This window comes from Trichomycterus rosablanca, chromosome 4 (genome assembly GCF_030014385.1).
Source record: "Trichomycterus rosablanca isolate fTriRos1 chromosome 4, fTriRos1.hap1, whole genome shotgun sequence".
NCBI lineage: Eukaryota > Metazoa > Chordata > Actinopteri > Siluriformes > Trichomycteridae > Trichomycterus > Trichomycterus rosablanca.
The window spans coordinates 10,722,987-10,749,177 of NC_085991.1; the positions used below are offsets into that span (position 1 = coordinate 10,722,987).

General features: G+C 48.0%; 1 protein-coding gene, 8 non-coding genes and 4 pseudogenes across 9 annotated transcripts; all 13 read left to right on the forward strand.

Annotated features, from left to right (window-relative positions):
• The first annotated feature begins 4,566 nt into the window (after window positions 1-4,566).
• Window positions 4,567-4,742, forward strand: LOC134312610 (U2 spliceosomal RNA; annotated as a pseudogene).
• Window positions 4,743-5,087: 345 nt separating this feature from the next.
• Window positions 5,088-5,202, forward strand: LOC134312964 (U5 spliceosomal RNA). The gene has a single exon (XR_010011874.1). It is a non-coding gene; the product is annotated as a U5 spliceosomal RNA (small nuclear RNA).
• A 117-nt stretch (window positions 5,203-5,319) lies between these two features.
• Window positions 5,320-5,510, forward strand: LOC134313427 (U2 spliceosomal RNA). The gene has a single exon (XR_010012308.1). It is a non-coding gene; the product is annotated as a U2 spliceosomal RNA (small nuclear RNA).
• Window positions 5,511-5,855: 345 nt separating this feature from the next.
• Window positions 5,856-5,970, forward strand: LOC134312979 (U5 spliceosomal RNA). Its single transcript, XR_010011889.1, has one exon. It is a non-coding gene; the product is annotated as a U5 spliceosomal RNA (small nuclear RNA).
• Window positions 5,971-10,827: 4,857 nt separating this feature from the next.
• On the forward strand, window positions 10,828-11,021 carry LOC134312616 (U2 spliceosomal RNA). Its single transcript, XR_010011594.1, has one exon. It is a non-coding gene; the product is annotated as a U2 spliceosomal RNA (small nuclear RNA).
• Window positions 11,022-11,366: 345 nt separating this feature from the next.
• LOC134312965 (U5 spliceosomal RNA) lies at window positions 11,367-11,481 on the forward strand. The gene has a single exon (XR_010011875.1). It is a non-coding gene; the product is annotated as a U5 spliceosomal RNA (small nuclear RNA).
• A 117-nt stretch (window positions 11,482-11,598) lies between these two features.
• Window positions 11,599-11,720, forward strand: LOC134312683 (U2 spliceosomal RNA; annotated as a pseudogene).
• Window positions 11,721-16,630: 4,910 nt separating this feature from the next.
• On the forward strand, window positions 16,631-16,831 carry LOC134312617 (U2 spliceosomal RNA; annotated as a pseudogene).
• Window positions 16,832-17,201: 370 nt separating this feature from the next.
• On the forward strand, window positions 17,202-17,316 carry LOC134312707 (U5 spliceosomal RNA). The gene has a single exon (XR_010011625.1). It is a non-coding gene; the product is annotated as a U5 spliceosomal RNA (small nuclear RNA).
• Window positions 17,317-17,433: 117 nt separating this feature from the next.
• On the forward strand, window positions 17,434-17,624 carry LOC134313383 (U2 spliceosomal RNA). Its single transcript, XR_010012265.1, has one exon. It is a non-coding gene; the product is annotated as a U2 spliceosomal RNA (small nuclear RNA).
• Window positions 17,625-17,995: 371 nt separating this feature from the next.
• LOC134312709 (U5 spliceosomal RNA) lies at window positions 17,996-18,110 on the forward strand. The gene has a single exon (XR_010011627.1). It is a non-coding gene; the product is annotated as a U5 spliceosomal RNA (small nuclear RNA).
• A 2,752-nt stretch (window positions 18,111-20,862) lies between these two features.
• Window positions 20,863-23,559, forward strand: LOC134312196 (uncharacterized). Its single transcript, XM_062993928.1, has 3 exons — window positions 20,863-20,931; window positions 22,489-22,723; window positions 22,816-23,559. The coding sequence occupies exons 2-3, from the start codon at window positions 22,489-22,491 to the stop codon at window positions 23,310-23,312; spliced, it is 732 nt and encodes a 243-aa protein (XP_062849998.1). The 5' UTR covers window positions 20,863-20,931; the 3' UTR covers window positions 23,313-23,559.
• Window positions 23,560-23,671: 112 nt separating this feature from the next.
• LOC134312648 (U2 spliceosomal RNA) lies at window positions 23,672-23,844 on the forward strand (annotated as a pseudogene).
• Window positions 23,845-26,191: the final 2,347 nt, after the last annotated feature.

Here is a 26,191-nt window from a genome sequence, read left to right on the forward strand (position 1 = left end):
CCATCTCTTCAGGGATTGCCCAAAATCATTTGCCAACAAACTGAAAAGTAACAACATGGCTGCCCAAACACAGGCCCAGGGAGACAAAGAAAAGGAGGCAGGCCCTGAGATTTTGGCGGGAAATTCAAATCCCCAGCCAGTCTCAGGAGTGGGCCAAGAATTGGAAGGCGGAGCAAATGGCCAGGCAGGGTCGGAACAGGTAACGGAGGTCCCTCCCTCTGAGCAACAGCAAGAGAACAATGATGATGATGATGATAATGATAATGTAGAGGAAGACTCAACCCCTTCCTCTATGGAGACGGTGCCGGAGGTGAGCGTGACGGCTAGTGGAGTGGGGGAGTTGACTCTCTCGCGCCCTAGCGCTCAGGTGCCAAAGAGACCTGCGGGATCTCCTCTGCCGGACCTGGCGGAGAAGAAACAGCGGGCCACAGAGCGGTCAGGTAGCTCCTCATCGGAGGACCTGAACCGGCTGTGGCCCGGTGGATCCCCTAATGAGGTATCCTTTCTGCGCCTCCAGCTGAAATCATCCACGCCGAAAAGCATGTTAGAGCAGTGCTCAGCATGCCGGGACGCGCGGGACACCTGTGACCCCTCACACTTCAATTTAATGAAGATCAAGGAGGAGCAGGTGTCACAAGAAATAGGGTGATTTTAACCGGCTTTTAACCGCATCTCTGTGGTTTTAATGTTCGGGTTTTAAAGATCACGCCTGTTTTTAACCTATAGTGCTCATGTCTCTTACGATCTCCACCATCAATGTGAGAAGCGTGAGAGCGCCGTTGAGAGCACAGAGTGTTCTGTCCCTTTTAAATGACGTAAAGTCAGATGTGTTTTTACTGCAAGAGTGTGCTTTGCCGTTCTTGAAATCATACAGAGATTGGGAGCAGCGTTGGGCTGCGGGTCCCTCTCTCTGGAGCGGCTCGCACTACAGCCGGGCCGACGGCGTTGCCATTTTAATAAAAAATCCCAATATCTTGGTGAAGGGCAGCACAGTGGTGAGAGACGGACGGGCGCTTTTAGCAAATCTGACGTTTTTAGGAAGGGATTTTAACATTCTTAATGTGTATGGTTTTAATGATAAAAATGACAGGCACGATCTTTTAGAGGACCTGCAGCCCCACATGCTGGGGAGGGTTCCTTTAGTGTTGGGAGGGGATTTTAATTGTGTTTTATCTAGAGCAGACAGGAAAGGGGCAGGGGAAGATTTTAAAGTAGATAAATCATCGGTTTTATTGCAGGCTTTAATCAGAGATTTTAAATTAGTGGACTGTTTTAAAACCCTGCATCAAAATGAGGAGGGCTTCACCTGGTTCAGTGGTGACGGCACCAGAGCCTCGAGGATAGATTACGTTTTTACAAGGGGCTGCCCACCCACCGATGCTAGATTAACCCCCCTTTTCTTTACAGATCACTGCATGCTGTCTTGCACCCTTTCACTCCCCACAGGTGTGACGATAGGCGGAGGGCTGTGGAGGCTGAACTGTTCCCTGTTCGAAGACGAGGAGATCATCAGGGAGTACAGGGAACGGTTCGGCCTCTGGCAGACCCTCCAAGACTTGTACGATACACGTGCACAGTGGTGGGAGATGGTAAAAGACAGGACGAGACGTTTTTTTAAAAAGAGAGGTAAGGAAAAAAAACAAAGGGAGAAGAGACGCATGATGGGGCTGCAAAAACGACTACAGAGATATTTTAACCTTTTAAATGCTGGTTGTGATTTTAGCGACGAAATTAAAGAGGTCAAAAATGAAATGTCAGTTTTAAATAATATTAAAACTAAAGGAATTATTTTAAGAAGTCGGGAGCAAGACATAGAAGAAGGAGAAAAGTGCACAAGGTATTTTTTTAAGAAAATAACAGAAAAAGAAAGAGCAATCACCATTTTAAATGAAGGAGGAGATGTTTTAAACAATACAAAGAAAATTTTAGAAGTGATTGAAAATTTTTATGAAAATCTTTATGAAGAAAAAACAGTGCACAAAGACACACTTGAAGAGGTTTTACAGTTTTTAGACAAAAGAATTGACAATGAAAATGTGCTTTTATCCCGGGATTTTAACATTTTAGAAATGCAGAAATGTTTTAAAGGTTTTAAACAAGGGAAGTCCCCAGGTGGAGATGGGCTCCCTTTAGAATTTTATAAAACCTTCTGGGATATTTTAGCACATGATTTACTGACTGTTTTCAACGAACTTCAAGGACTGGATAGACTCCCGGACAGTTTTAGGATAGGGATAGTTTCTCTGTTGTACAAAAAAGGAGACAAGACTGACATTAGGAACTGGAGACCTATAACGCTTTTAAATTTTGATTGTAAACTTTTTAGCAAGCTTTTATCGAGTCGAATGTCGACTGTTTTAGAGGACCTGATCCACCCGGATCAAGCCTGTGCCGTGCCCGGGAGGAGGATCACGGACAGCCTAGTGCTGGTCCGAGACGCCATCTGTTTTGCGAGAGACAGAAACATTAGGCTGTTAGTTCTAAATTTAGACTTTGAGAAAGCTTTTGATCGGGTCTCGCACCAGTACCTGTTCCAGGTACTGCAAAAAATGGGCTTCCCAAGGAGGTTTATAAAATGGGTGGGATTGCTGTACAACGATATCCACAGCAAAATTCTGGTAAATGGGCACCTCACAAAAGCGATCAATATTCGCTCTGGCGTTCGCCAGGGGTGTCCGTTATCCCCGCTCCTGTTCGTTGCTTGCATCGAACCGTTGGCACAGATCTTGAGAAGGGACCAATGGATCACAGGACTAAGACTGCCAGGTGGAATGACTGCAACGTGTACACTATACATGGACGACGTTACCCTTTTATGTACGGACGTTTTATCGGCCCAAAGAGCACTCGACTTGACTGACTGGTACGGGCGGGCCTCGGGCGCTAAGCTCAATAGGAGCAAGTCCGAGGCCCAGCTCTTTGGACCATGGGGTGACTTACGACCAGACCTGGACGTAGATTTTAAAGAAACTGATTTAAAGATTTTAGGAATAAAGTTTGACAAAGAGGGTGGAGGACGGGGAAACTGGACGGAAAAGATAGGGAAAGTTAGACAACGACTGGGGTTGTGGAGACTACGACGACTGACCATTGAGGGGAAGATTTTAATAATCAAATCTATGATTTTACCTCTGGTTTTATTACTGTGTTCTGTTTTTAGTCCCCCCAGACATTTTATTTTACAGATGGAGAGGGCGATGTTTTATTTCCTGTGGGGGTCCAAGTGGGAGCGATTAAGAAGAGAAATAGTGAAGAAACGACCAGAGAATGGAGGGAAGGGGCTCCCAGACCCCCACCTGTTTTTAACTAGCAAATTTGTCGCCCTGCACATGGCATATGCGACGACCCCATCCAGAGAGAACAAGACGGCAACCATGGTGAAATTCTGGATGGGGTCGTACCTGAGGACCCTGCATATTTTAACTCCTGATTTAAGAACTCCAGTTGCTTTTAACTTACCAAAAGAATACGGTTTTATCAGAAAGTTTTTAAAGAAATATGTTTTAGAAAACGTAGATGTCACCATTTTATCTAATGCACGTTTTATCGTCTCCTTTGTGCAGGACCGGGAAAAAGTGAGTCCTGTCCCAGGCCTCAGTCTGAGTGAGGCCAGACAAGTGTGGAGGAACGTGGCCCACCCCGCCCTCCCGAACAAGCACAAAGATCTGTTGTGGATGGCGGCTCATGAGATCCTCCCGGCCAGGGCCGTGATGCACTCCCGGGGGATGGCAACGAATCCCACGTGCCCACGGTTTGGGTGTGGCGAGCCAGAAACCGTGCGGCATGTGCTCTGGGAGTGCAGCGTGGCGAGGGACCTGTGGGCCAGAACCGGCCCGCTACAATGCCCGAGCCTACCAGCAGGGGAGGTCCACCCGCGAGTTTACCGGCTAGCGGTGAACGGGGTGGGTCAGGGCTTAGAAAAATTGCCAGCCGCGGAGTTCAGCACGCTCTGGCTCACCCTTACCAGCGTGACAGCCGCCTTGTGGACCTCCCGCGACCTGTTGGTGGGGAAGCGAGTGACAGTGCCCCTGCACGCGTTGGAGCGGCTGGCAACATCGTCGCGGCAGGAGGCGCTGCGCATCGCCAATCGGAGGAGGGGGCTGGGGTCACACGCAGGGGGGTCCAGACCACCACGGGCGATGGCTCCCGTCAATGCACCGCCAACTGAACACGAGAAGGACGGAGCATCGGGCACAGGGTGAGGATCTCCGCTGAGCTGCAGAACGTGATACCGGATTCAACGGAGGAGCGGGGTGGTGCAAGGAGGACGAGGACTCACCCCGGTTCTGCACAAAGGAGCGTGTTTTACTTGCGTTCTTTTACCTGGACTTTTTATTGGACTTTTTTCGGACATTTTAAACTGATATTACTCTTCACTTTTAAAAACAAGATGAACTTTTAACATACTGAAAGAAGCTTTTTAATGTTCTTTTATCTGCACTGACTTTTTACGCAAACAAAAGCTTTTAAGAAAATGTTTAAAGTATGTTTTATTGTTTTTTTATGTGAAGATGTGTTTTAAAATTGTGAGAGAAAAATGTTTTAAAATGTAAAATGGTGACAATAAAAACTTTTTCGAAGGAAAAAAATCTGTTCTTATCAGTTTAATATCTGATACGTCCTCTACCCGAGGACCATATATTAAATGGATTTTTAGGCCTGGGAGTCGGAAGAGGGGCTTGCTCCGTCCACTCCACGCATCGACCAGGTATTGCATTGCCTCCTGGCAAGGTGCACCCTCATAAACGGTCAAACGAAAGAGTAATTGACGAATGCTGGTGACTGGCCCCTGCTGGAAAGCTGTTGGGATTAGGGGTACGGCCCGGGGTTTCCTCGGTCCTTTTGCGCTAGGCAGTCCCCCTTTTCCCGCTTTTTCATTTTCCCTCCATTTTACTTAAAAAAAAAAAAAAAAAAGGCGAAAGACTTAATTTTCCCCCTCCCTGTGTTTCTCCAGGCAAAGGCTGTGCTGCTTCGTCACCCACCCGACGACCCAAGGGCGCTTTTGCTGCAGGTTTTCGTCGCTCTACCTCGAGCCCTCTTCCTTGAGCGGCCGGTGGCCTACGGAGGCCCGGGCGACCGGCGAGCAGGGCTGGAGTTTCTCTTCATTCACGTAGAAATCTTTCGCCTTTTACTAAAGATTTCCGTGGAGAGGAACGTTGACAAGTTCAACTTATTTTTTGAAGGCTTTGTCTTTGCAAAGCTGCTCTTTTGCTGGTGGAATGACAGAAGGTGTGTGGGCGTGAAGGCGGCCGGTCAGCGCCGTCCACTAGTCCGGACCCTCAAAAGGTAGGGCCCGTGGCCCGGCGCCTATTTCAGGTTATCGCTTCTCGGCCTTTTGGCTAAGATCAAGTGTAGTATCTGTTCTTATCAGTTTAATATCTGATACGTCCTCTACCCGAGGACCATATATTAAATGGATTTTTAGGCCTGGGAGTCGGAAGAGGGGCTTGCTCCGTCCACTCCACGCATCGACCAGGTATTGCATTGCCTCCTGGCAAGGTGCACCCTCATAAACGGTCAAACGAAAGAGTAATTGACGAATGCTGGTGACTGGCCCCTGCTGGAAAGCTGTTGGGATTAGGGGTATGGCCCGGGGTTTCCTCGGTCCTTTTGCGCTAGGCAGTCCCCCTTTTCCCGCTTTTTCATTTTCCCTCCATTTTACTTAAAAAAAAAAAAAAAAAAGGCGAAAGACTTAATTTTCCCCCTCCCTGTGTTTCTCCAGGCAAAGGCTGTGCTGCTTCGTCACCCACCCGACGACCCAAGGGCGCTTTTGCTGCAGGTTTTCGTCGCTCTACCTCGAGCCCTCTTCCTTGAGCGGCCGGTGGCCTACGGAGGCCCGGGCGACCGGCGAGCAGGGCTGGAGTTTCTCTTCATTCACATAGAAATCTTTCGCCTTTTACTAAAGATTTCCGTGGAGAGGAACGTTGACAAGTTCAACTTATTTTTTGAAGGCTTTGTCTTTGCAAAGCTGCTCTTTTGCTGGTGGAATGACAGAAGGTGTGTGGGCGTGAAGGCGGCCGGTCAGCGCCGTCCACTAGTCCGGACCCTCAAAAGGTAGGGCCCGTGGCCCGGCGCCTATTTCAGGTTATCGCTTCTCGGCCTTTTGGCTAAGATCAAGATGGTGCGAGGAGGCGATGGAATGCCGGCCAAGACGGCGCGGCTGAAGGACTCGTTAAGGTTTGAGTTACAAGAAGATGCTGGTGAGGAGACTAGGAGACGGTTTGGAAGAGAATGGGTCGTGTTGCGGATTCTACGGGAGCTGGCTGGAGTGTTGCCCAGTGCTGTGTTTTGCCTGCAGGATTTTTCCAGGGCTGGTTTCGTCGACGTGACCTTCACTTCCCTTCGCTGCTGCATCGACGTACATGAGAGGTGCAACACCTCTCCGGATCATCAGGCTTTGAAAGGACTGAGGATCAACCCGCTTTTCGCCATGGAACAGGTACCCCTTGTTTTCCATGCGTACAACCCCTTCCTGCCAGAAGAAGTCATCCGGTCGTTCCTGGGGCGCTACTGCGAGACGGTATCGGAGGGCGAAATGCTCCGAGACCGCTTTGGCATTTGGTCTGGAAGGCGGAAGTACATGGTTAAGCTGCGAAAAGACCCCGGTTCTCCTGATGGGCGATTGCACCCGCCAGGAAGCTTCGCGATTGGGCCCAACCGAGGCTTTTTGTGGTACCCAGGACAGCCAATTTATTGTCGACGATGCGGGGGGCGGGGGCACACTAAAGAAAACTGCGAGGGATTGCGGTGCCGGTTCTGCGGACAGGAGGGCCATTTAGCAGCGAGCTGTACGGCCCCAAAGCAATGTAGCCTCTGCGGGAGTGATGGTCACCTGTACCGCTCCTGCCCTAGAGAGAGAGGTACTCTGACCAACCTGTTTAGCACCAACCTGGAGAGAGAGACGGAGGAGCCGGAACCCCCACTCCAGAACCAGAACAGCGAGCACCCCCAAAGCGAACCAAGGTCGGAGGAGGCAGAGCAAGCACAAGGGAGCACCCGTGAAAGCCAGCTCACCAGGCAAGACCAGGTGGAAGAAACGCCACAGGGAGGCACAGTCTCCAGGAGCTGGGCTGAGTTAATGGAGGCAGAGGATCAGACCATGACGGCGGGGAAGGAGAGTGTTCCAGTGCCCAGCCGACGCAGGAACCCCAGCGCTGAGAGTCCAGGCGAGAAGGGCAGGAAGAAGACCAAGATAGGGCCGCAGGAGGCCCCAAAGGAAGATACAAGGGATGAGGAGGGCACAAACGAGGAAGAGCTGAGCTCCGAGGACTCCTCAGAGGAAGACAAGGAGCGAGCTCATTGACAGCGATAGCGCGTCCCTCGACAGTTGGAGACAGAAAGGGGTGGAAGTGCGGTCTTTAAAAGGTTTGGGTAGGGGGAGAGGGCGGCATAGGCCCGACCAGGGAGGAGTGGAAGGGGGGGGTGAAACAACAAAATGAAGGGGAGGGGACCAGGGCAGAGTGGACCAGCGTGTCTGACACTGGCCACTCTGAACGTCAGGGGCCTAAGGCAGGAGAAGAGACGCTGCGCTGTTTTCCAGACACTGGAGGATCAGCAAGTAGACGTCGTCTTTTTGCAAGAGTGCCACCTGCGTACGAAAGACGAGGGAGATCGATTTTCTAAGGACTGGAAGGCAGGCCCCGCAGTGTGGGGGCCGGGGGAGGGGAAAGCGGATGGGGTTGGGATCCTCTTCAGATCCTGGGAATTTGTAGTGGGGGAAGGGATAGTAGTGGTTCCAGGGAGGGTGCTGGTCGTGGACGGACACTGGCGGAGCGTTCCGTTTAGGGCGGTGTGCGTCTACGCGCCAGCAGTTGCGGGACGGAGAGCTGGCTTTTTCCAGATTTTGGAGCCGCTGCTCTGCACTAACAGAGAGAAGTGGGTCGGGGGCGACTTTAACATTGAGGTCGGAAAAGACCGAGACCTCAGCGCCCTCCTAGCCGGCGCTGGCTTGAAAGACGCTATGAAAACCGCAGGACCAGGTCCCCCTTGTAACACCTGGAGAAATACCCGGGGGAACTCTTCCCGTTTGGACTACCTGTTTGTCCGTGAGAAGGTTAAGGTAAGCCAGGGGATGCTCTGCCCGTTTTGGAGTTCGGACCATTGCCTAGTGGCCGCCAGCGTTGAGACAGGGACAGAGTCATGGGGTCCGGGGCGATGGAGGCTGAATGTCTCCTCTCTCGGTGACCCAGAGTTCTGCCAAACACTCCGAAGCCTCCTGCAGAGCTGGAAGGCCCTGAAGGGCCTTTACAGCACGCAGGGAGACTGGTGGGAAGACTGCAAGAAAAGAACTGCAGCCTTCTGTCAGCAGTGGGGAAAAGAACAGGCTCGAGTTAAAAGGCAAAGAGCCAAAGAGTGGTCTGAAGCTCTACAAGAGGCATGGCAGAACGGAGATGTGCAGGCGATGAAGCAGGCGAGCACCGCCCTTCGAGCCTGGTATGAGGCCAAGGCGCGGAGCTACTGCCTTCAAGCCGGGCTTCAGAAGATCCGGGAGGGCGAGCGCCCATCCCGTTTCTTCTTCAATCAAGTCAGGGCACGTCAGCAGAAAGCCTATATGGCAGAGCTAGTGAAGGGGACAAGGCGCGAAGAAACAGTGAAGGGCATGCTAGAGATGGTCCAAGACTTTTACGGGGACCTCTTCGCTGAGAGGCCAGTGCTGGAAGGCGGGGCCTCTGGCTTTGAGGGTGCCCTACGCCAGGCTTTGCCGGCCGACGAGCAGGAGGAGCTAGAAATTCCGCTCACCCTGGAGGAAATCGAACAGGCGGTGTATGCAATGCGGAAGAGCATCTCCCCAGGGGGTGATGGGCTTCCAGTGGAGTGGTACATCACTTTCTGGCCAGAGGTAGGTCCAGAATTATTAAAAGTCTACCTTGAGGCAATCGAGAGAGGCCTTTTACCTACAACTTTAAGGACGGGCCAGGTCACTCTAATCCACAAAAAAGGGGACAAAAGAGATCTGACAAATTGGAGGCCCATCAGCCTGCTCGGCACAGACTACAAAATTTTAGCTAAGCTCCTCTCGCTAAGGCTCAGAAGGGTGATCAGTTCAGTGATCCACCCGGATCAGACCTGTGCAATCCCGGGTCGGACAAGCGCTTTCAACTTGGCCTTGATCCGGGACGCAGTGGCATGGGCCCAGCAGCGGAATCTCCCGCTAGCTCTGTTAAATTTAGACCAAGAAAAGGCTTTTGATCGGGTCAACCATACCTTCCTCTTTGGAATTCTAAAGAGAATGGGCTTTGGCCCAAGTTTCGTAGCCTGGATCCGCCTGTTATACGCTGGAGCAATAAGTAGGGTGGGAGTGAACGGCCATCTGTCGAGACCAGTCGCTCAGGTCGGAGGGGTCAGACAAGGGTGTCCGCTGTCTCCGCTCTTATATGTGATGTACCTGGAACCTCTTCTCGCAAGACTGCGAGCTGAGCCCAAGTTCAAAGGTCTCCACATCCCTGGGGGACGGGGAGTCAGCGCGAAAGTCTCGGCCTACGCGGATGACGCCACCGCCTTCCTGGGTACAGAAGGTGACCTACAAGCCATAGACCGAGTCTTGTCGGATTTTGAAGCCGCCACTGGGGCCCGGGTGAACAAGGCCAAATCGTCGATTATGTTCCTTGGAGCATGGAAAGATAGGAAGATCGCTCCAGAGGGCTATGCTCGCTGTGAGGATGGCCTCCGGGTCCTAGGGCTACGCATTTGGCGAACTGGTGGTGCCCGCAAAACATGGCAAGAAGCCTTGGTAGGAGTGCAGGTGAGGGCAGCAAAGTGGGCCTCAAGAAACCTGACCCTGCTGGGACGGGTGATTGCAGTGAAGTGCGACCTCATGGCCAGACTGGTCCACCTGGCATATATGTATCCGATCCCCTACCAGTTGGGAAGAAGGTTAGAGCGGATTTTGTTCCGTTTTGTGTGGAGTGGTACGGCTGAACTGGTGTCGCGAGGTACAATGTACCTGGACACAAGCCGGGGGGGGAGGGGCATGGTCTGCGCGCACCTGAAACTCATGGCACTGTACATTGCCAACCTGGCGGGTTTGGTCCGGGGGGGCGCCGGACACCCGGCGTCCCTGTTTGCCAGGTTCTGGTTCGGCTTCTCCCTCCGAGAGGTCGTGCCATGGCGTGGGACCGAACCGTGGTCCGAAGAAGCCCCTGAACATTACAGCCAAGCAAAGAAATATGTCAGAAAATACCGGTGGTGCTTGGTGCAAGATTCAGTCTTGAAACACCGAGCACTGTACCAACAGTGGCTGAGCGAGTTTGTTGCAAGACTTCCAGGGGACAGGCCGAGAGGAGACGTGAACTGGAAATCATTGCAGCCCAAGTGGCTGGATGGGCAGAGCAAACACATCCACTGGCTGGCTGCCCTGGGAAGGCTTCCAGTACGGGAAAGGTTGCACCGGCACGGGCAGCGTGTAACTCCGCTTTGCCCAGCAGAGTGTGGAGAAGAGGAAACAATCGCTCATGCTCTGTGGACATGCCCGGAGGTAGCGACCTTTTGGGACCTGGTGCTGGACTGGTGGTCGGGGGGGAAGGGTCCCCCTTGGAGTCAAGACCTGGTCCTGTTGGGAAAAGGAATAGCTGAGCAGAGCAAGCAGTGGCTAGTAATTTCCACCGCCAAAAAAGTTCTCTGGGGAAGAAGGAACTGGTGTCTGCGCAAGAAGAGAGCCTGGCGCTCTCCGAGGGCCCTGTTCGAAATCTTCCTCAAGAAACTGGAAAAAGCCAGCCCTCTTTTGGAAAAAGGGGAGGGTAGGCCAGGGTAGCGAGAGACACATGGACAATGAGCACTAGAGTGGGGAGTGGTGGTGGTTATTTGTGGACTGAATGATGTAATGGTGAAATGATTTTTCTAATAAAAAAAAAAAAAAAAAAAAAAAAAAATCTGTTCTTATCAGTTTAATATCTGATACGTCCTCTACCCGAGGACCATATATTAAATGGATTTTTAGGCCTGGGAGTCGGAAGAGGGGCTTGCTCCGTCCACTCCACGCATCGACCAGGTATTGCATTGCCTCCTGGCAAGGTGCACCCTCATAAACGGTCAAACGAAAGAGTAATTGACGAATGCTGGTGACTGGCCCCTGCTGGAAAGCTGTTGGGATTAGGGGTACGGCCCGGGGTTTCCTCGGTCCTTTTGCGCTAGGCAGTCCCCCTTTTCCCGCTTTTTCATTTTCCCTCCATTTTACTTAAAAAAAAAAAAAAAAAAGTCGAAAGACTTAATTTTCCCCCTCCCTGTGTTTCTCCAGGCAAAGGCTGTGCTGCTTCGTCACCCACCCGACGACCCAAGGGCGCTTTTGCTGCAGGTTTTCGTCGCTCTACCTCGAGCCCTCTTCCTTGAGCGGCCGGTGGCCTACGGAGGCCCGGGCGACCGGCGAGCAGGGCTGGAGTTTCTCTTCATTCACGTAGAAATCTTTCGCCTTTTACTAAAGATTTCCGTGGAGAGGAACGTTGACAAGTTCAACTTATTTTTTGAAGGCTTTGTCTTTGCAAAGCTGCTCTTTTGCTGGTGGAATGACAGAAGGTGTGTGGGCGTGAAGGCGGCCGGTCAGCGCCGTCCACTAGTCCGGACCCTCAAAAGGTAGGGCCCGTGGCCCGGCGCCTATTTCAGGTTATCGCTTCTCGGCCTTTTGGCTAAGATCAAGTGTAGTATCTGTTCTTATCATGCAGAGAGAAGGCGACAGACGGCCGGCCAGGTTGGCGCGGCTTAAACATAGCGTTAGGATCGAAATCTGCAGGGAGGCGACTGAGGAAAGAAGGAGGAGATTCGGATGGGACTGGATCGTACAAGACTTGCTTAGAACCCGATGTGCAGTTACGGCATCACAGATTTATTGCCTACAAGACTTCTCGACAGCTGGCTTTTTGGACATTACTTTTGTTTCTTTTAAAGACTGCACAACGTTCTTTGACCTCTGTTCAAGGAGGATGGAGGACGAGGACCTGAGAGACATACGCCTGGTGCCGCTGTTTGCAATGGAGGAGATACCAGTGACGGTACACATGTACAACCCTTTTGTGCCGGATGAAGACATCAGGGCTTTCCTCTCCAGGTATTGCAACACTGTGTCACCAGGAGAGAAGGTACGTGGGCGGTTTGGTATTTGGAACGGGAAGAGAAGGTTTATGGTGAAGCTAAAGGTGGATCCAACGACCACGGGAGGTTTGGTGCATCCCCCAGGTAGCTTCGCAATTGGGCCACATCGCGGGTTTTTGTACTACCCAGGCCAGCCACAGTACTGCAGAAGGTGTGGAGCCTTAGGACACACAAAAGAAAACTGTGAAGGCCAGAGATGTCGTACATGTGGAGGGGAGGATCACAAGACACAAGAATGTGGAGCTCCCAAGACATGCAGCATATGTGGAAGCGAGGAACATCTTTACAGACGATGCCCAGCGCGAAGAGGACTTTTTGCAAGTTTATTTGCAGAGGACTTTGAGGAAATGGGGTTCAGGAGAGAGACTGAACACGAGGAGCCGGAAAAGGCGGGAAAAATGCAGGAGAGAAAGAACAAAGAAGCAGAGACAGCAGACCAGGTGGGGGAGGAGACGGTGGAGGAGACAGACAGCCGAAAAGAAACTGGAGAAGGAGGTGAAAAAGAGCGGGAATCCATGAGAACAAAGAAAAAAGGAGAAAGAGGACCAGAGAAAGAAACAAACGGAATAGAGGGAACCCAGGAAAACTTAAGCTCAAGTGAGGAACAGATTTTCTGGACACCAACAGGGTTAGAGGCGGCACTGGAAGGGCTAGAAGAGACTCTACAAAGAGAAAGCCCGGACTGGGCTATGGCAATGGAGATGCAGGAACTGGAACAACAACAGGAAAAAGGGGAGGAGAAAGAGAGCAAGCATGCTAATAGCAAGCAAACACGACCAAAGGAGGCAACAGAGGAAGGGAGAGGACAATGAGCGAATCTGAAAGCGAGAAGGATCAAGGAGAGGAGGAAATGCTGCTACAGAGAAGGACTAGGGAGAAAATAAAAGGACCAAAATGAGCATATGTAAAAGAGTAAAAAGGAAAACTGAGATATGGAGCGTAAAAGAAGAGACTTTTGATTTATTAATGGGGATGGGGTTGGCAGATTGTTTAAATGTATTATCATTTAGTTACAAAACCGACCAAATATGGACTGTGGTTTTAGGGAGGATTATTATTTTATTTAAATTAATCAAATGGAAAGGAAATTGAAAATAGGGACCTTTAATGCGCGAGGACTGAAAAATACAAAGAAAAGAAAAATGGTTTTCAGTTTTTTAGAAGATTTAAGTTTGGACATTTGTTTTATTCAGGAGGCGCACCTGAAGGATTCGGAGGATGTTAAAGCGTTCCAAAGGGACTGGCGAGGGGGAAAATCAGTGTGGTCCATAGGGGGGGTACACTCAAGTGGAGTTGGGATTTTGTTTAAGGGATGGGGTATGAAAGTAAAACTAATTATAGGTGGTGAAGTGGGGAGGATGGTTGGAGTGGATTTAAGTTGGGGGGGAGTAAAGTTAAGGGTATTAAATATATATGGACCACAGAACATAAAAGACAAAAGGGTTTTTTATGAAGATGTTAAGTTGTTATGTGCAACAAATAATTTTCTGGTTATGGGGGGGGGACTTTAATATCAATTTGGCGGGAGGAAGAGATGAAGTAGCAGGAATAATGGAAGATATAATAAAAACACATAAGCTAGTGGACATAGGGAGGGAGGTAGGAAGGGGAATGGAAAGACCGACATGGAGGAATACAAGGGGGGACGAAAGTAGGTTAGACGGGATATTCGTGAGTAGGAGTATGGAAGTGGTGGCAGGGGAAACAAAAAGCGTTAACTTCTCAGACCATGACTTGGTGATGGCTGAGGTAAAAGTGGGGGGAAGAAAATACGGGACAGGATATTGGAAATTAAATGTAAAAATATTGGAGAAAGAGGGGATAGAAGAGGAATTTAGAGTGTTTTGGGAAGGGGTTAGGGGTTTAAAAGGACTATGCGAGGGAATTATAGAGTGGTGGGAGATAGCAAAGAAAAGGATAAAGCAATGGGGACAGTGGAAGAGTAGGGAGAGGATAAAGGAGGAGAAGGGGGATTTAAGGAGAATGTGGGGGGAACTAGCGAAGGAAAAGGAGAAAGAGAACGAGGGGAAGGAGGTGGACAAGGATAGAGTAGAAATAGTACAGGGACAGATAAGGAAGATATATGAGGGAAGAGCAGAGAAGTACATGTTAACAGCAGGACAGGAGTTTAGGGAGAGAGGGGAAAGAGTAGATACATATTGGATAGGGAAAGCTAGAGAAAGAAGAGAAGAGAGAGGGATAGAGGGAATAAGGGATGTGGAGGGACAGCTAAAAGTACAAAATGAGGAGATGTTGCAGGTAGGGACAGAGTATTATAGAAGATATTTTAGGGAGAGGCAAGTAGAGGTAGAAGTAGGAGATGAATTTATAAAAGAACTAGAAAAGGAGGTGCCTAACGATATAAAGCAAGAAATAAATAAAAGCATAAGGGAGGAGGAAGTGAAAGAGGCAATAAAAAGCCTGAAAAAGGGTAAGGTACCAGGGATAGATGGGATATCGGGAGAGTTTTATAAGAGGTTTAATGAAGTGTTAAGCAGGGATTTAACCGAGGTGTTTAACACAATATTGGAGGAAGGGGAAATGAAGGGAACAATGGCGACAGGGGTAGTGACACCAATTTATAAAAAGGGGGAAAAGGAAAATTTAGACAACTACAGGCCATTATCAATGCTGGGTGTAGACAGCAAAATAATGGCAAAAATACTGGCAAAAAGGTTACGGAAGGCACTGCCACATGTCATCCACGTCGATCAGACATGTGGAATAGAGGGTAGAAGCACGAGGTGGAACCTACAGCTGATCAGAGATGTGGTGGCGTGGTCAGGAGACCGAAAGCTGCCATTGATGTTGGCGAGCTTAGACCAATCAAAGGCGTTCGACAGGGTGGATAGGGAATTTTTGTATAGGGTAATGGAAAAGATGGGGATGGGAGTAAAACTGATTGGCTGGGTCAAAACAATGTACAGGAGAACGTACAGCAGAGTAAGTTTGAACGGGCATCTAGGGAGGAGTTTTGAGACAGCGGGAGGTATATTACAGGGGTGTCCACTATCGCCACTCCTCTTTATAATGTATATGGAGCCGCTGGCAGAAAAGATTAGAAAGGACAGGGAGATAGTAGGGGTTTTGGTGCCGGGAGCAGGTGGGTATAGAGTGAAGGTGACACAATACGCAGACGACATGACAATTTTAGGTAGAACGGATAGGGACATAGAGAAAACATTAGACATAGTGGAAAGATTCGGAGTGGGGTCTGGGGCGAAATTGAATAGGGAAAAATCTAAGATAAAATATTTTGGGACAGTGAAGGATAGAAAAGATTCGGTGGGAGGATTGGAGGTAAGTGAAGGACCAATAAAGATTTTAGGGGTAAAATTTGAAAACCAGGGAGCAGCAGGGTTGAACTGGGGAGAGAGACTGATAAAGATGAAACAAAAGCTAGGACTATGGACCGGGAGGAAATTGTCGTATATAGGGAAGAGCCTGGTAATTAAAGCAGAGGTACTTCCCTTTCTGATGTACCTGGCATACATCTACCCACTACCAGTGAGTGGAAGGAGGTGGGTACAAAGGGAAGTATTTCGTTTTATGTGGGGTGGAAAGTATGAGTACGTAGCAAGGGAGATAATGTATAGGAAAATAGAGGAAGGGGGGAGAGGGGTTTTAGATGTAGGATTAAAATTGGACTGCATTCATGTGGCAAGCATAATGCAGGAGCTAGCACAGGAGGGACAACACCCAGGATGGTACTTTTTGAAATTATTCTTTGCATATCAGGCACGGGGTGTAATGGAGTGGGACAATAGAGGCCCAAGAGCGGAGCAGCTGCCATGGCATTATGGGCAGGCTGTTAAGTGGCTAAAGACAAACAAAGAAGGGAAAGACAGAAACATATGTACAAGCCACAAAAGATTATATGAGGAAGTTAGGAGTAGGAGGGTAAGAGAGAGTAACAGAAGGGTAGAAGTAGGGATAGTGTGGACCAGAATACAACCACTGGGGCTGGAAAATAGGCTAAAAGATATCAACTGGCAAATAGTGCATAGGAAACTACCAGTAAAAGAAATTATGTACAGGCATGGAATTAGTAAGACAAACGAGTGTCCGAGAGAGGGGTGTGGAAGGGAGGAATCAATAATACACGTATTTTGGGAATGTAAGGTAGCTAGGGAAGTATGGCAGAAGATGGGAACATGGTTGGGAAATATAAGAAAGGAGTTTAGAGTAACATGGGAGGTTGTAGACAAAGGGATAGGAGGAATGGGGAAGGGGAGAAGCAGATTCATGTTGTGGCTAACAATAAGCCTGGTCAAGAGAGGAATATGGGAGGATAGACAGGTGGAGGTGAAGGGAGGGAAGGGAAAGGGAGTGATGGGGATAGTCAAGAAAGTCGAATGTGAAATAAAGACAAGAATGAAAGAAGATGAAATGGACATGGGGTGGGAAAAACGGAAGGAAAAGTGGGGGAGATTATGGGACATGTGTATGAAAAAGACATGATGATTACAATGAATGTAATAGTGGTGGTGGGAAAGAAATGAAAATAGATGTTCTGTAAATAGTTTGTATTGTGTGAAAATGTGTGTAAATAAACTTTTGTAAAAAAAAAAAAAAAAAAAAAAAAAAAAAAAAAAAATCTGTTCTTATCAGTTTAATATCTGATACGTCCTCTACCCGAGGACCATATATTAAATGGATTTTTAGGCCCGGGAGTCGGAAGAGGGGCTTGCTCCGTCCACTCCACGCATCGACCAGGTATTGCATTGCCTCCTGGCATGGTGCACCCTCATAAACGGTCAAACGAAAGAGTAATTGATGAATGCTGGTGACTGGCCCCTGCTGGAAAGCTGTTGGGATTAGGGGTACGGCGCCTTAGACCTTTGCCTAGCCTAGGCCCGGGGTTTTCTCGGTCCTTTTGCGCTAGGGAGTCCCCCTTTTCCCGCTTTTTCATTTTCCCTCCATTTTACTTAAAAAAAAAAAAAAAAAGGCGAAAGACTTAATTTTCCCCCTCCCTGTGTTTCTCCAGGCAAAGGCTGTGCTGTCTCGTCACCCACCCGACGACCCAAGGGCGCTTTTGCTGCAGGTTTTCGTCGCTCTACCTCGAGCCCTCTTCCTTGAGCGGCCGGTGGCCTACGGAGGCCCGGGCGACCGGCGAGCAGGGCTGGAGTTTCTCTTCATTCACGTACAAATCTTTCGCCTTTTACTAAAGATTTCCGTGGAGAGGAACGTTGACAAGTTCAACTTATTTTTTGAAGGCTTTGTCTTTGCAAAGCTGCTCTTTTGCTGGTGGAATGACAGAAGGTGTGTGGGCGTGAAGGCGGCCGGTCAGCGCCGTCCACTAGTCCGGGCCCTCAAAAGGTAGGGCCAGTGGCCCGGCGCCTATTTCAGGTTATCGCTTCTCGGCCTTTTGGCTAAGATCAAGTGTAGTATCTGTTCTTATCAGTTTAATATCTGATACGTCCTCTACCCGAGGACCATATATTAAATGGATTTTTAGGCCCGGGAGTCGGAAGAGGGGCTTGCTCCGTCCACTCCACGCATCGACCAGGTATCGCATTGCCTCCTGGCACGGTGCACCCTCATAAACGGTCAAACGAAAGAGTAATTGACGAATGCTGGTGACTGGCCCCTGCTGGAAAGCTGTTGGGATTAGGGGTACGGCGCCTTAGACCTTTGCCTAGCCTAGGCCCGGGGTTTCCTCGGTCCTTTTGCGCTAGGGAGTCCCCCTTTTCCCACTTTTTCATTTTCCCTCCATTTTACTTAAAAAAAAAAAAAAAAAAGGCGAAAGACTTAATTTTCCCCCTCCCTGTGTTTCTCCAGGCAAAGGCTGTGCTGCCTCGTCACCCACCCGACGACCCAAGGGCGCTTTTGCTGCAGGTTTTCGTCGCTCTACCTCGAGCCCTCTTCCTTGAGCGGCCGGTGGCCTACGGAGGCCCGGGCGACCGGCGAGCAGGGCTGGAGTTTCTCTTCATTCACGTACAAATCTTTCGCCTTTTACTAAAGATTTCCGTGGAGAGGAACGTTGACAAGTTCAACTTATTTTTTGAAGGCTTTGTCTTTGCAAAGCTGCTCTTTTGCTGGTGGAATGACAGAAGGTGTGTGGGCGTGAAGGCGGCCGGTCAGCGCCGTCCACTAGTCCGGGCCCTCAAAAGGTAGGGCCAGTGGCCCGGCGCCTATTTCAGGTTATCGCTTCTCGGCCTTTTGGCTAAGATCAAGAGGGTGAGACAGCGATCGACTCCTGAGTGTTACACGACTTTTATCGTTGTGGTACTGGTCATAAGCACTTAGGAGATATTGCACTCGTTCTATTGTTGGGTATTGAGTCTTGGGTAGTAGGCTTTAATTCCCTCTAGCTACAGGACTCCAGTGGTTACATTTCTCTCTACTTTAGGTGTTCCAGTTCCACCAAGCCTTTGGTGAGAAAAGAAACCATCCCAACAGGTAAGTGCAATTTCTTTTTCCTATTTTAGCTCATTTAGCTTTGATTTTACTATTTATTGTTTTAGTGTTTTTAGTTGCTTGTTTGGCTGTTGGTGCCTCCAAGCATGTCGGCTGCTCGTGCCGGCGTGCGGAGGCACCACAGCGTGCGCTTCATATTTAAGGAGGTGGATGGTAAGCTCCTGGAGATGTCCGGACTGGATTTCTCCAGGAAGCTGATCCAAAAAACCTTAAAAGCTTTAAACGTACCGAAATAAACTGTATTTTGACCCTGCCTGGCAACAAAGGCTTTGATGTGAGTTTTTGTACCGCTATTCTGCTTAGATGTTTTTGGCAACGTTTCGAGGATGCTAAGAGCCAGTTCTCCATGTTCACTGTGGATAAACTTTCTGACAATTCAAGGAGGATGGTGTTTGTCAGAATGTTTAATGAAACTGTGACGGGAGAGGACATTTGCACCTGGCTAAAAAGATATTGCATGGTTACAGGACAGCCTATAAGGGTAGTTGACGAAGACGGCATATGGAACTGTACTTGGAGAATCCCAATTAAACAATGGGAAGATCCAAACGGTTACCTTGGCCTGAGACATTTGCCTTCCATGATAGTGCTGGGACAGAACCGTGGCTACATTTTCTATCAGGTTATGCCCAAGCTCTGTCGCAAATGCGGCAAGTTTGGGCATTTAGCTGAAGCATGCCAAGAGACAGTTTGTGGAAAGTGTAGAGAAGTTGGGCACACGTACGAGCAGTGTCCCAATGGCAGGAGGTGCAATCTCTGTGGTGACTCTAACCATCTCTTCAGGGATTGCCCAAAATCATTTGCCAACAAACTGAAAAGTAACAACATGGCTGCCCAAACACAGGCCCAGGGAGACAAAGAAAAGGAGGCAGGCCCTGAGATTTTGGCGGGAAATTCAAATCAACAGCCAGTCTCAGGAGTGGGCCAAGAATTGGAAGGCGGAGCAAATGGCCAGGCAGGGTCGGAACAGGTAACGGAGGTCCCTCCCTCTGAGCAACAGCAAGAGAACAATGATGATGGTGATGATGATGATGATGATGATAATGATAATGATAATGATAATGATAATGTAGAGGAAGACTCAACCCCTTCCTCTATGGAGACGGTGCCGGAGGTGAGTGTGACTGCTGGTGGAGTGGGGGAGCTGACTCTCTCGCTCCCTAGCGCTCAGGTGCCGAAGAGACCTGCGGGATCTCCTCTGCCAGACCTGGCGGAGAAGAAACAGCGGGCCACAGAGCGGTCAGGCAGCTCCTCGTCGGAGGACCTGAACCGGCTGTGGTCCGCTGGATCCCCTAATGAGGTATCCTTTCTGCGCCTCCAGCTGAAAACATTCACGCCGAAAAGCATGCTAGAGCAGTGCTCAGCATGCCGGGACGCGCGGGACACCTGCGACCCCTCACACTTCAATTTAATGAAGATCAAGGAGGAGCAGGTGTCACAAGAAATAGGGTGATTTTAACCGGCTTTTAACCGTATCTTTGTGGTTTTAATGTCCGGGTTTTAAAGATCACGCCTGTTTTTAACCTATAGTGCTCATGTCTCTTACGATCTCCACCATCAATGTGAGAAGCGTGAGAGCAGCGTTGAGAGCACAGAGTGTTCTGTCCCTTTTAAATGACATAAAGTCAGATGTGTTTTTACTGCAAGAGTGTGCTTTGCCGTTCTTGAAATCATACAGAGATTGGGAGCAGCGGTGGGCTGCGGGTCCCTCTCTCTGGAGCGGCTCGCACTACAGCCGGGCCGACGGTGTTGCCATTTTAATCAAAAACCCTAATATTTTGGTGAAGGGCAGCACGGTGGTGAGAGACGGACGGGCGCTTTTAGCAAATCTGACTTTTTTAGGAAGGGATTTTAACATTCTTAATGTGTATGGTTTTAATGACAAAAATGACAGGCATGACCTTTTAGAAGACCTGCAGCCCCACATGCTGGGGAGGGTTCCCCTAGTGTTGGGAGGGGATTTTAATTGTGTTTTATCTAGAGCAGACAGGAAAGGGGCAGGGGAAGATTTTAAAGTAGATAAATCATCGGTTTTATTGCAGGCTTTAATCAGTGATTTTAAATTAGTGGACTGTTTTAAAACCCTGCATCAAAATGAGGAGGGCTTCACCTGGTTCAGTGGTGACGGCACCAGAGCCTCGAGGATAGATTACGTTTTTACAAGGGGCTGCCCACCCACCGATGCTAGAATAACCCCCCTTTTCTTTACAGATCACTGCATGCTGTCTTGCACTCTTTCACTCCCCACAGGTGTGACGATAGGCGGAGGGCTGTGGAGGCTGAACTGTTCCCTGTTAGAAGACGAGGAGATCATCAGGGAGTACAGGGAACAGTTCGGCCTCTGGCAGACCCTCCAAGACTTGTACGATACACGTGCACAGTGGTGGGAGATGGTAAAAGACAGGACGAGACGGTTTTTTAAAAGAAAAGGTAAGGAGAAAAAACAAAGGGAGAAGAGATGCATGGTGGGGCTGCAAAAACGACTACAGAGATATTTTAACCTTTTAAACGCTGGTTTTGATTTTAGTGACGAAATTAAAGAGGTCAAAAATGAAATGTCAGTTTTAAATAATATTAAAACTAAAGGAATTATTTTAAGAAGTCGGGAGCAGGACATAGAAGAAGGAGAAAAGTGCACGAGGTATTTTTTTAAGAAAATAACAGAAAAAGAGAGAGCAATCACCGTTTTAAATGAAGGAGGAGAAGTTTTAAACAATACCAGGACAATTTTAGAAGTGATTGAAAATTTTTATGAAAACCTTTACAATGGAAAAAATGTGCAAATAGAGACAGTTCAAGAAGTTTTACAGTTTTTAGACAAAAGAATTGACAATGAAAATGTGCTTTTATCCCGAGATTTTAACATTTTAGAAATGCAGACATGTTTTAAAGGTTTTAAACAAGGGAAGTCCCCAGGTGGAGATGGGCTCCCTTTAGAATTTTATAAAACCTTCTGGGATATTTTAGCACATGATTTATTGACTGTTTTTAACGAACTTCAAGGACTGGACAGACTCCCGGACAGTTTTAGGATAGGGATAGTTTCTTTGTTGTACAAAAAAGGAGACAAGACTGACATTAGGAACTGGAGACCCATAACGCTTTTAAATTTTGATTGTAAACTTTTTAGCAAGCTTTTATCGAGTCGAATGTCGACTGTTTTAGAGGACCTCATCCACCCGGATCAAGCCTGTGCCGTGCCCGGGAGGAGGATCACGGACAGCCTAGTGCTGGTCCGAGACGCCATCTGTTTTGCGAGAGACAGAAACATCCGGCTGTTAGTTCTAAATTTAGATTTTGAGAAAGCTTTCGATCGGGTCTCGCACCAGTACCTGTTCCAGGTACTGCAAAAAATGGGTTTCCCAGGGAGGTTTATAAAATGGGTGGGATTGCTGTACAACGATATCCACAGCAAAATTCTGGTAAATGGGCACCTCACAAAAGCGATCTCTATTCGCTCTGGCGTTCGCCAGGGGTGTCCGTTATCCCCGCTCCTGTTCGTTGCTTGCATCGAACCGCTGGCACAGATCTTGAGAAGGGACCAATGGATCACAGGACTAAGACTGCCAGGTGGACTGACTGCAACGTGCACACTATACATGGACGACGTTACCCTTTTATGTACGGACGTTTTATCGGCCCAAAGAGCACTCGACTTGACTGACTGGTACGGACGGGCCTCGGGCGCCAAGCTCAATAGGAGCAAGTCCGAGGCCCAGCTCTTTGGACCATGGGGTGACTTACGACCAGACCTGGACGTAGATTTTAAAGAAACAGATTTAACAATTTTAGGTATTAAGTTTGACAAAGAGGGTGGAGGACGGGGAAACTGGACGGAAAAGATAGGGAAAGTTAGACAACGACTGGGGTTATGGAGACTACGACGACTGACCATTGAGGGGAAGATTTTAATAATCAAATCTGTGATTTTACCTCTGGTTTTATTAGTGTTCTGTTTTTAGTCCACCCAGACATTTTATTTTACAGATGAAGAGGGCGATGTTTTACTTCCTGTGGGGGTCCAAGTGGGAGCGACTCCGAAGAGAAGTAGTGAAGAAAAGACCTGAGAAAGGAGGGAAGGGGCTCCCAGACCCTTACCTGTTTTTAACAAGCAAATTCACCGCCCTGCACATGGCGTACGCGACGACCCCATCCAGAGATAACAAGACGGCAACCATGGTGAAATTCTGGATGGGGTCGTACCTGAGGACAAAAGAATACGGTTTTATCAGAAAGTTTTTAAAGAAATATGTTTTAGAAAATGTAGATGTCACCATTTTAACTAATGCGCGGTCTATTTTCTCCTTTGTGCAGGACCGGGAAGGAGTGAGTCCCGTCCCAGGCCTCAGTCTGAACGCGGCCCACCCCGCCCTCCCGAACAAGCACAAAGATCTGTTGTGGATGCACTCCCGGGGGATGGCATCAAACCCCACGTGCGGCATGTGCTCTGGGAATGCAGCGTGGCGAGGGACCTGTGGGCCAGAACCGGCCCGCTACAATGCCCGAGCCTACCAGCAGCGGAGGTCCACCCGCGAGTTTACCGGCTAGCGGTGAACGGGGTGGGTCAGGGCTTAGAAAAATTGCCAGCCGCGGAGTTCACCACGCTCTGGCTCACCCTTACCAGCGTGACAGCTGCCTTGTGGACCTCCCGCGACCTGTTGGTGGGGAAGCAAGTGACGGTGCCCCTGCGTCGCCAATCGGAGGAGGGGGCTGGGGCCACACGCAGGGGGTCCAGACCACCACGGGCGATGGCTCCTGTCAATGCACCGCCAACTGATCACGAGAAGGACGGAGCATCGGGCACAGGGTGAGGATCTCCGCTGAGCTGCAGAACGAGACACCGGATTCAACGGAGGAGCGGGGTGGTGCAAGGAGGACGAGGACTCACCCTGGTCCTGCATAGAGGAGCGTGTTTTAACTGCGTTGTTTTACCTGGACTTTTACTGGACTTTTATCGGACCTTTTAAACCGATATAACTCTTTACTTTTAAAAACAAGATAAACTTTTAACATACTGAAAGAAGCTTTTAAATGTTCTTTTACCTGTGCGGACATTTTATGTGAACAAAAGCTTTTAAGAAATTGTATAAAGTATGTTTTATTGTTTTTATGTGAAGATGTGTTTTAAATTGTGAAAGAAAAATGTTTTAATGTAAAAATTATGACAATAAAAACTTTTTCGAAAGAAAAAATCTGTTCTTATTAGTTTAATATCTGATACGTCCTCTACCCGAGGACCATATATTAAATGGATTTTTAGGCCCGGGAGTCGGAAGAGGGGCTTGCTCCGTCCACTCCACGCATCGACCAGAGGTACGTGAAGCTGGCCCCCATGTGGTCAGAAATGGAATATAAATATTATTATTCGTTTGTGCTGCGTTTGTACTGGTTTGTGCCGTAGAAATCATCGTTTGTGCTGGCACCATTTTAGAGAAATTAAGTATTATATTTTATTACCCGTGACGTCACTCAGCCCCCCATCAGAGGCCAAATTGCACCAAAAGCATCTCAATCGTTTGTGCTGGTTTGTGCTGCTAAAAGAAACATTTGTGCTGTTTTAATTCTCAAGTTATTACGCTATAAATATTACACCCGTGACGTCACCAGCCCCCCATTAACGTCCAAATTGCACCAAAACCATCTCATTCGTTTGTGCTACGTTCGTGCTGGTTTGTGCTGCTAAAAGAAATATTTGTGCTGTTTAAGTTATAGGCTAAATTTTTTTTTTTATATAAAGTGAGAACACTTAGCCCCTAAAAATTTTAAAATTGCAGCAAAAGCATCTCATTCGTTTGTGCTACGTCCCTGATAGCACGTATATATCTCAGAGACGTCTGGAAAAGGTTGGAACATCTCAAATGCATCGCGTTCCATTTAACTTGATCTTACATTGGTCTCATCATCATCACCGCGTTCTACATATTGAACGCATACGCATATAAGTTTTTTTGACATCTGCATTATGCAGCGATTTTCACCCGAGCTGCAATTTCCCAGTTCGGATTCTGACCTCGTCGAACTTTCACACCATATGCTCACAACATGAAAAAAGTAGTTAGTATTGTATCCAGTACGCTGGAAGGTAGAATTATTACTGGTTTTTTTAACCTCTTTATTAACTCGCACTTAGGACATAACTACACTGGGCGAAGTCGCAGGGCTCACCAGTTCATACAGACAGGCAGACGTGACCTACCTTTGGAGAATAATGAAAAGTGGGGAGGGAAAAAGGGAAAACAACAACAACAACAAAAAAAAAACCACACCACTCATTACGTTGTTGATTGAGAAACACACATGCAGCAGTTTCTGCAGTGGCCAAGCTGAATTGTACATATGACCATATGCATTTATTCTCCATTAGTGCATACTTGTCTAAACAGAGCTAAATAAAGAAAACATGTAAGAAAAATAAAGGTTTCTTTAAAGTTAATGGAAAGTATAACATTCATGGATCTTACCTCTGCTAAGAAAAGTTTACAGACATTTGAATATTTAATCTACTTAATATAGTAAAAAAAAATATTTATATACACACACACACACATGTACATTAGACTTGGACTAATTGCAGCATGCATGAATTTGCACCTTATACCAAGCCCTGAAAATTAGGTTGGAAATTGTCCAGTAGCTGGACAAGATCTTTGTTTACTTTTCATACTTCCTGAGTTACATTACAAAATCAAAACAAAAACATGGATAACTCAACAAAAGACTACTGTATCTGGCATTTGATGACCTGATGGACCCAAGTTCAACATCGCAAAACGAAAACAAAGCAAGACAGGTTGAAGGTAAGCACACTTATTTTATTGCAAATAGTAACAGAAGTAGCATAGATCAATGCCTTCAGAAATGTTACACTCTTCTTTGCTCATGTGTTCCATGCGTGTTGCGACATGCACAAATTTAAAGTTCAGCAAGAGTCAAAGCAATTAAACACTTTACGAAGCTGTAAATGTGGTCTGCATTACAGGAACGAGGAGGGTAGCAGTTTTTATACTATCATGCAGAAATGGTCAAGAATCCATGTAGTACAGGTGCAGCAGATGGAAATTGGGTTAAAACTCCACTCATCAGAAACTTTCAAGACAACTCAAACCCCTTGCATGGCTGCTACAGGCAACACATATTATGTCTGCATTCACCTAGAAACAAAAATAGCAAGATTTACAATACAAAAAAGGTGCACTGTAGAAATTCTACAAGTAGTAGAAGGAAGTGTCCTTATAACTGTGTGCATTAGTGTGTGTGCACTGAAAACACTTCATCTGGAAAATACACTTTGAATTACTTATATTTAACTTTCAACATTCAACTAAATGTCTTAAGATTCGAATGAGGTTTAAGTTTTTGAGAAATGTAATCGACAAAAAAGCCTGTGCTTCCCTCCAGCTAAAAGAAAGCAGTGTAAACTCACTTCCACTGCATAAGCTTAATAAAGCACCTGAACTAAGGATGCTGTGCGAGAGCTCTGCTGCAGCTGGCCAACATAATGCTCCATTTGGGTCACGGTCATCAGTTGGGCCCAAATAGTATAGCTAACCTTTTTTTTTTTTTACTCTATCAGCTGGCTAACAGAGCTTCTGTCTGTATCACACACATACCAACAGTTTCTGTAATATTCAGAAGTGTTTGAGCACTGTGATATACTGCATTTTGAGTTTCCTTTTAATTAATCGTCAGT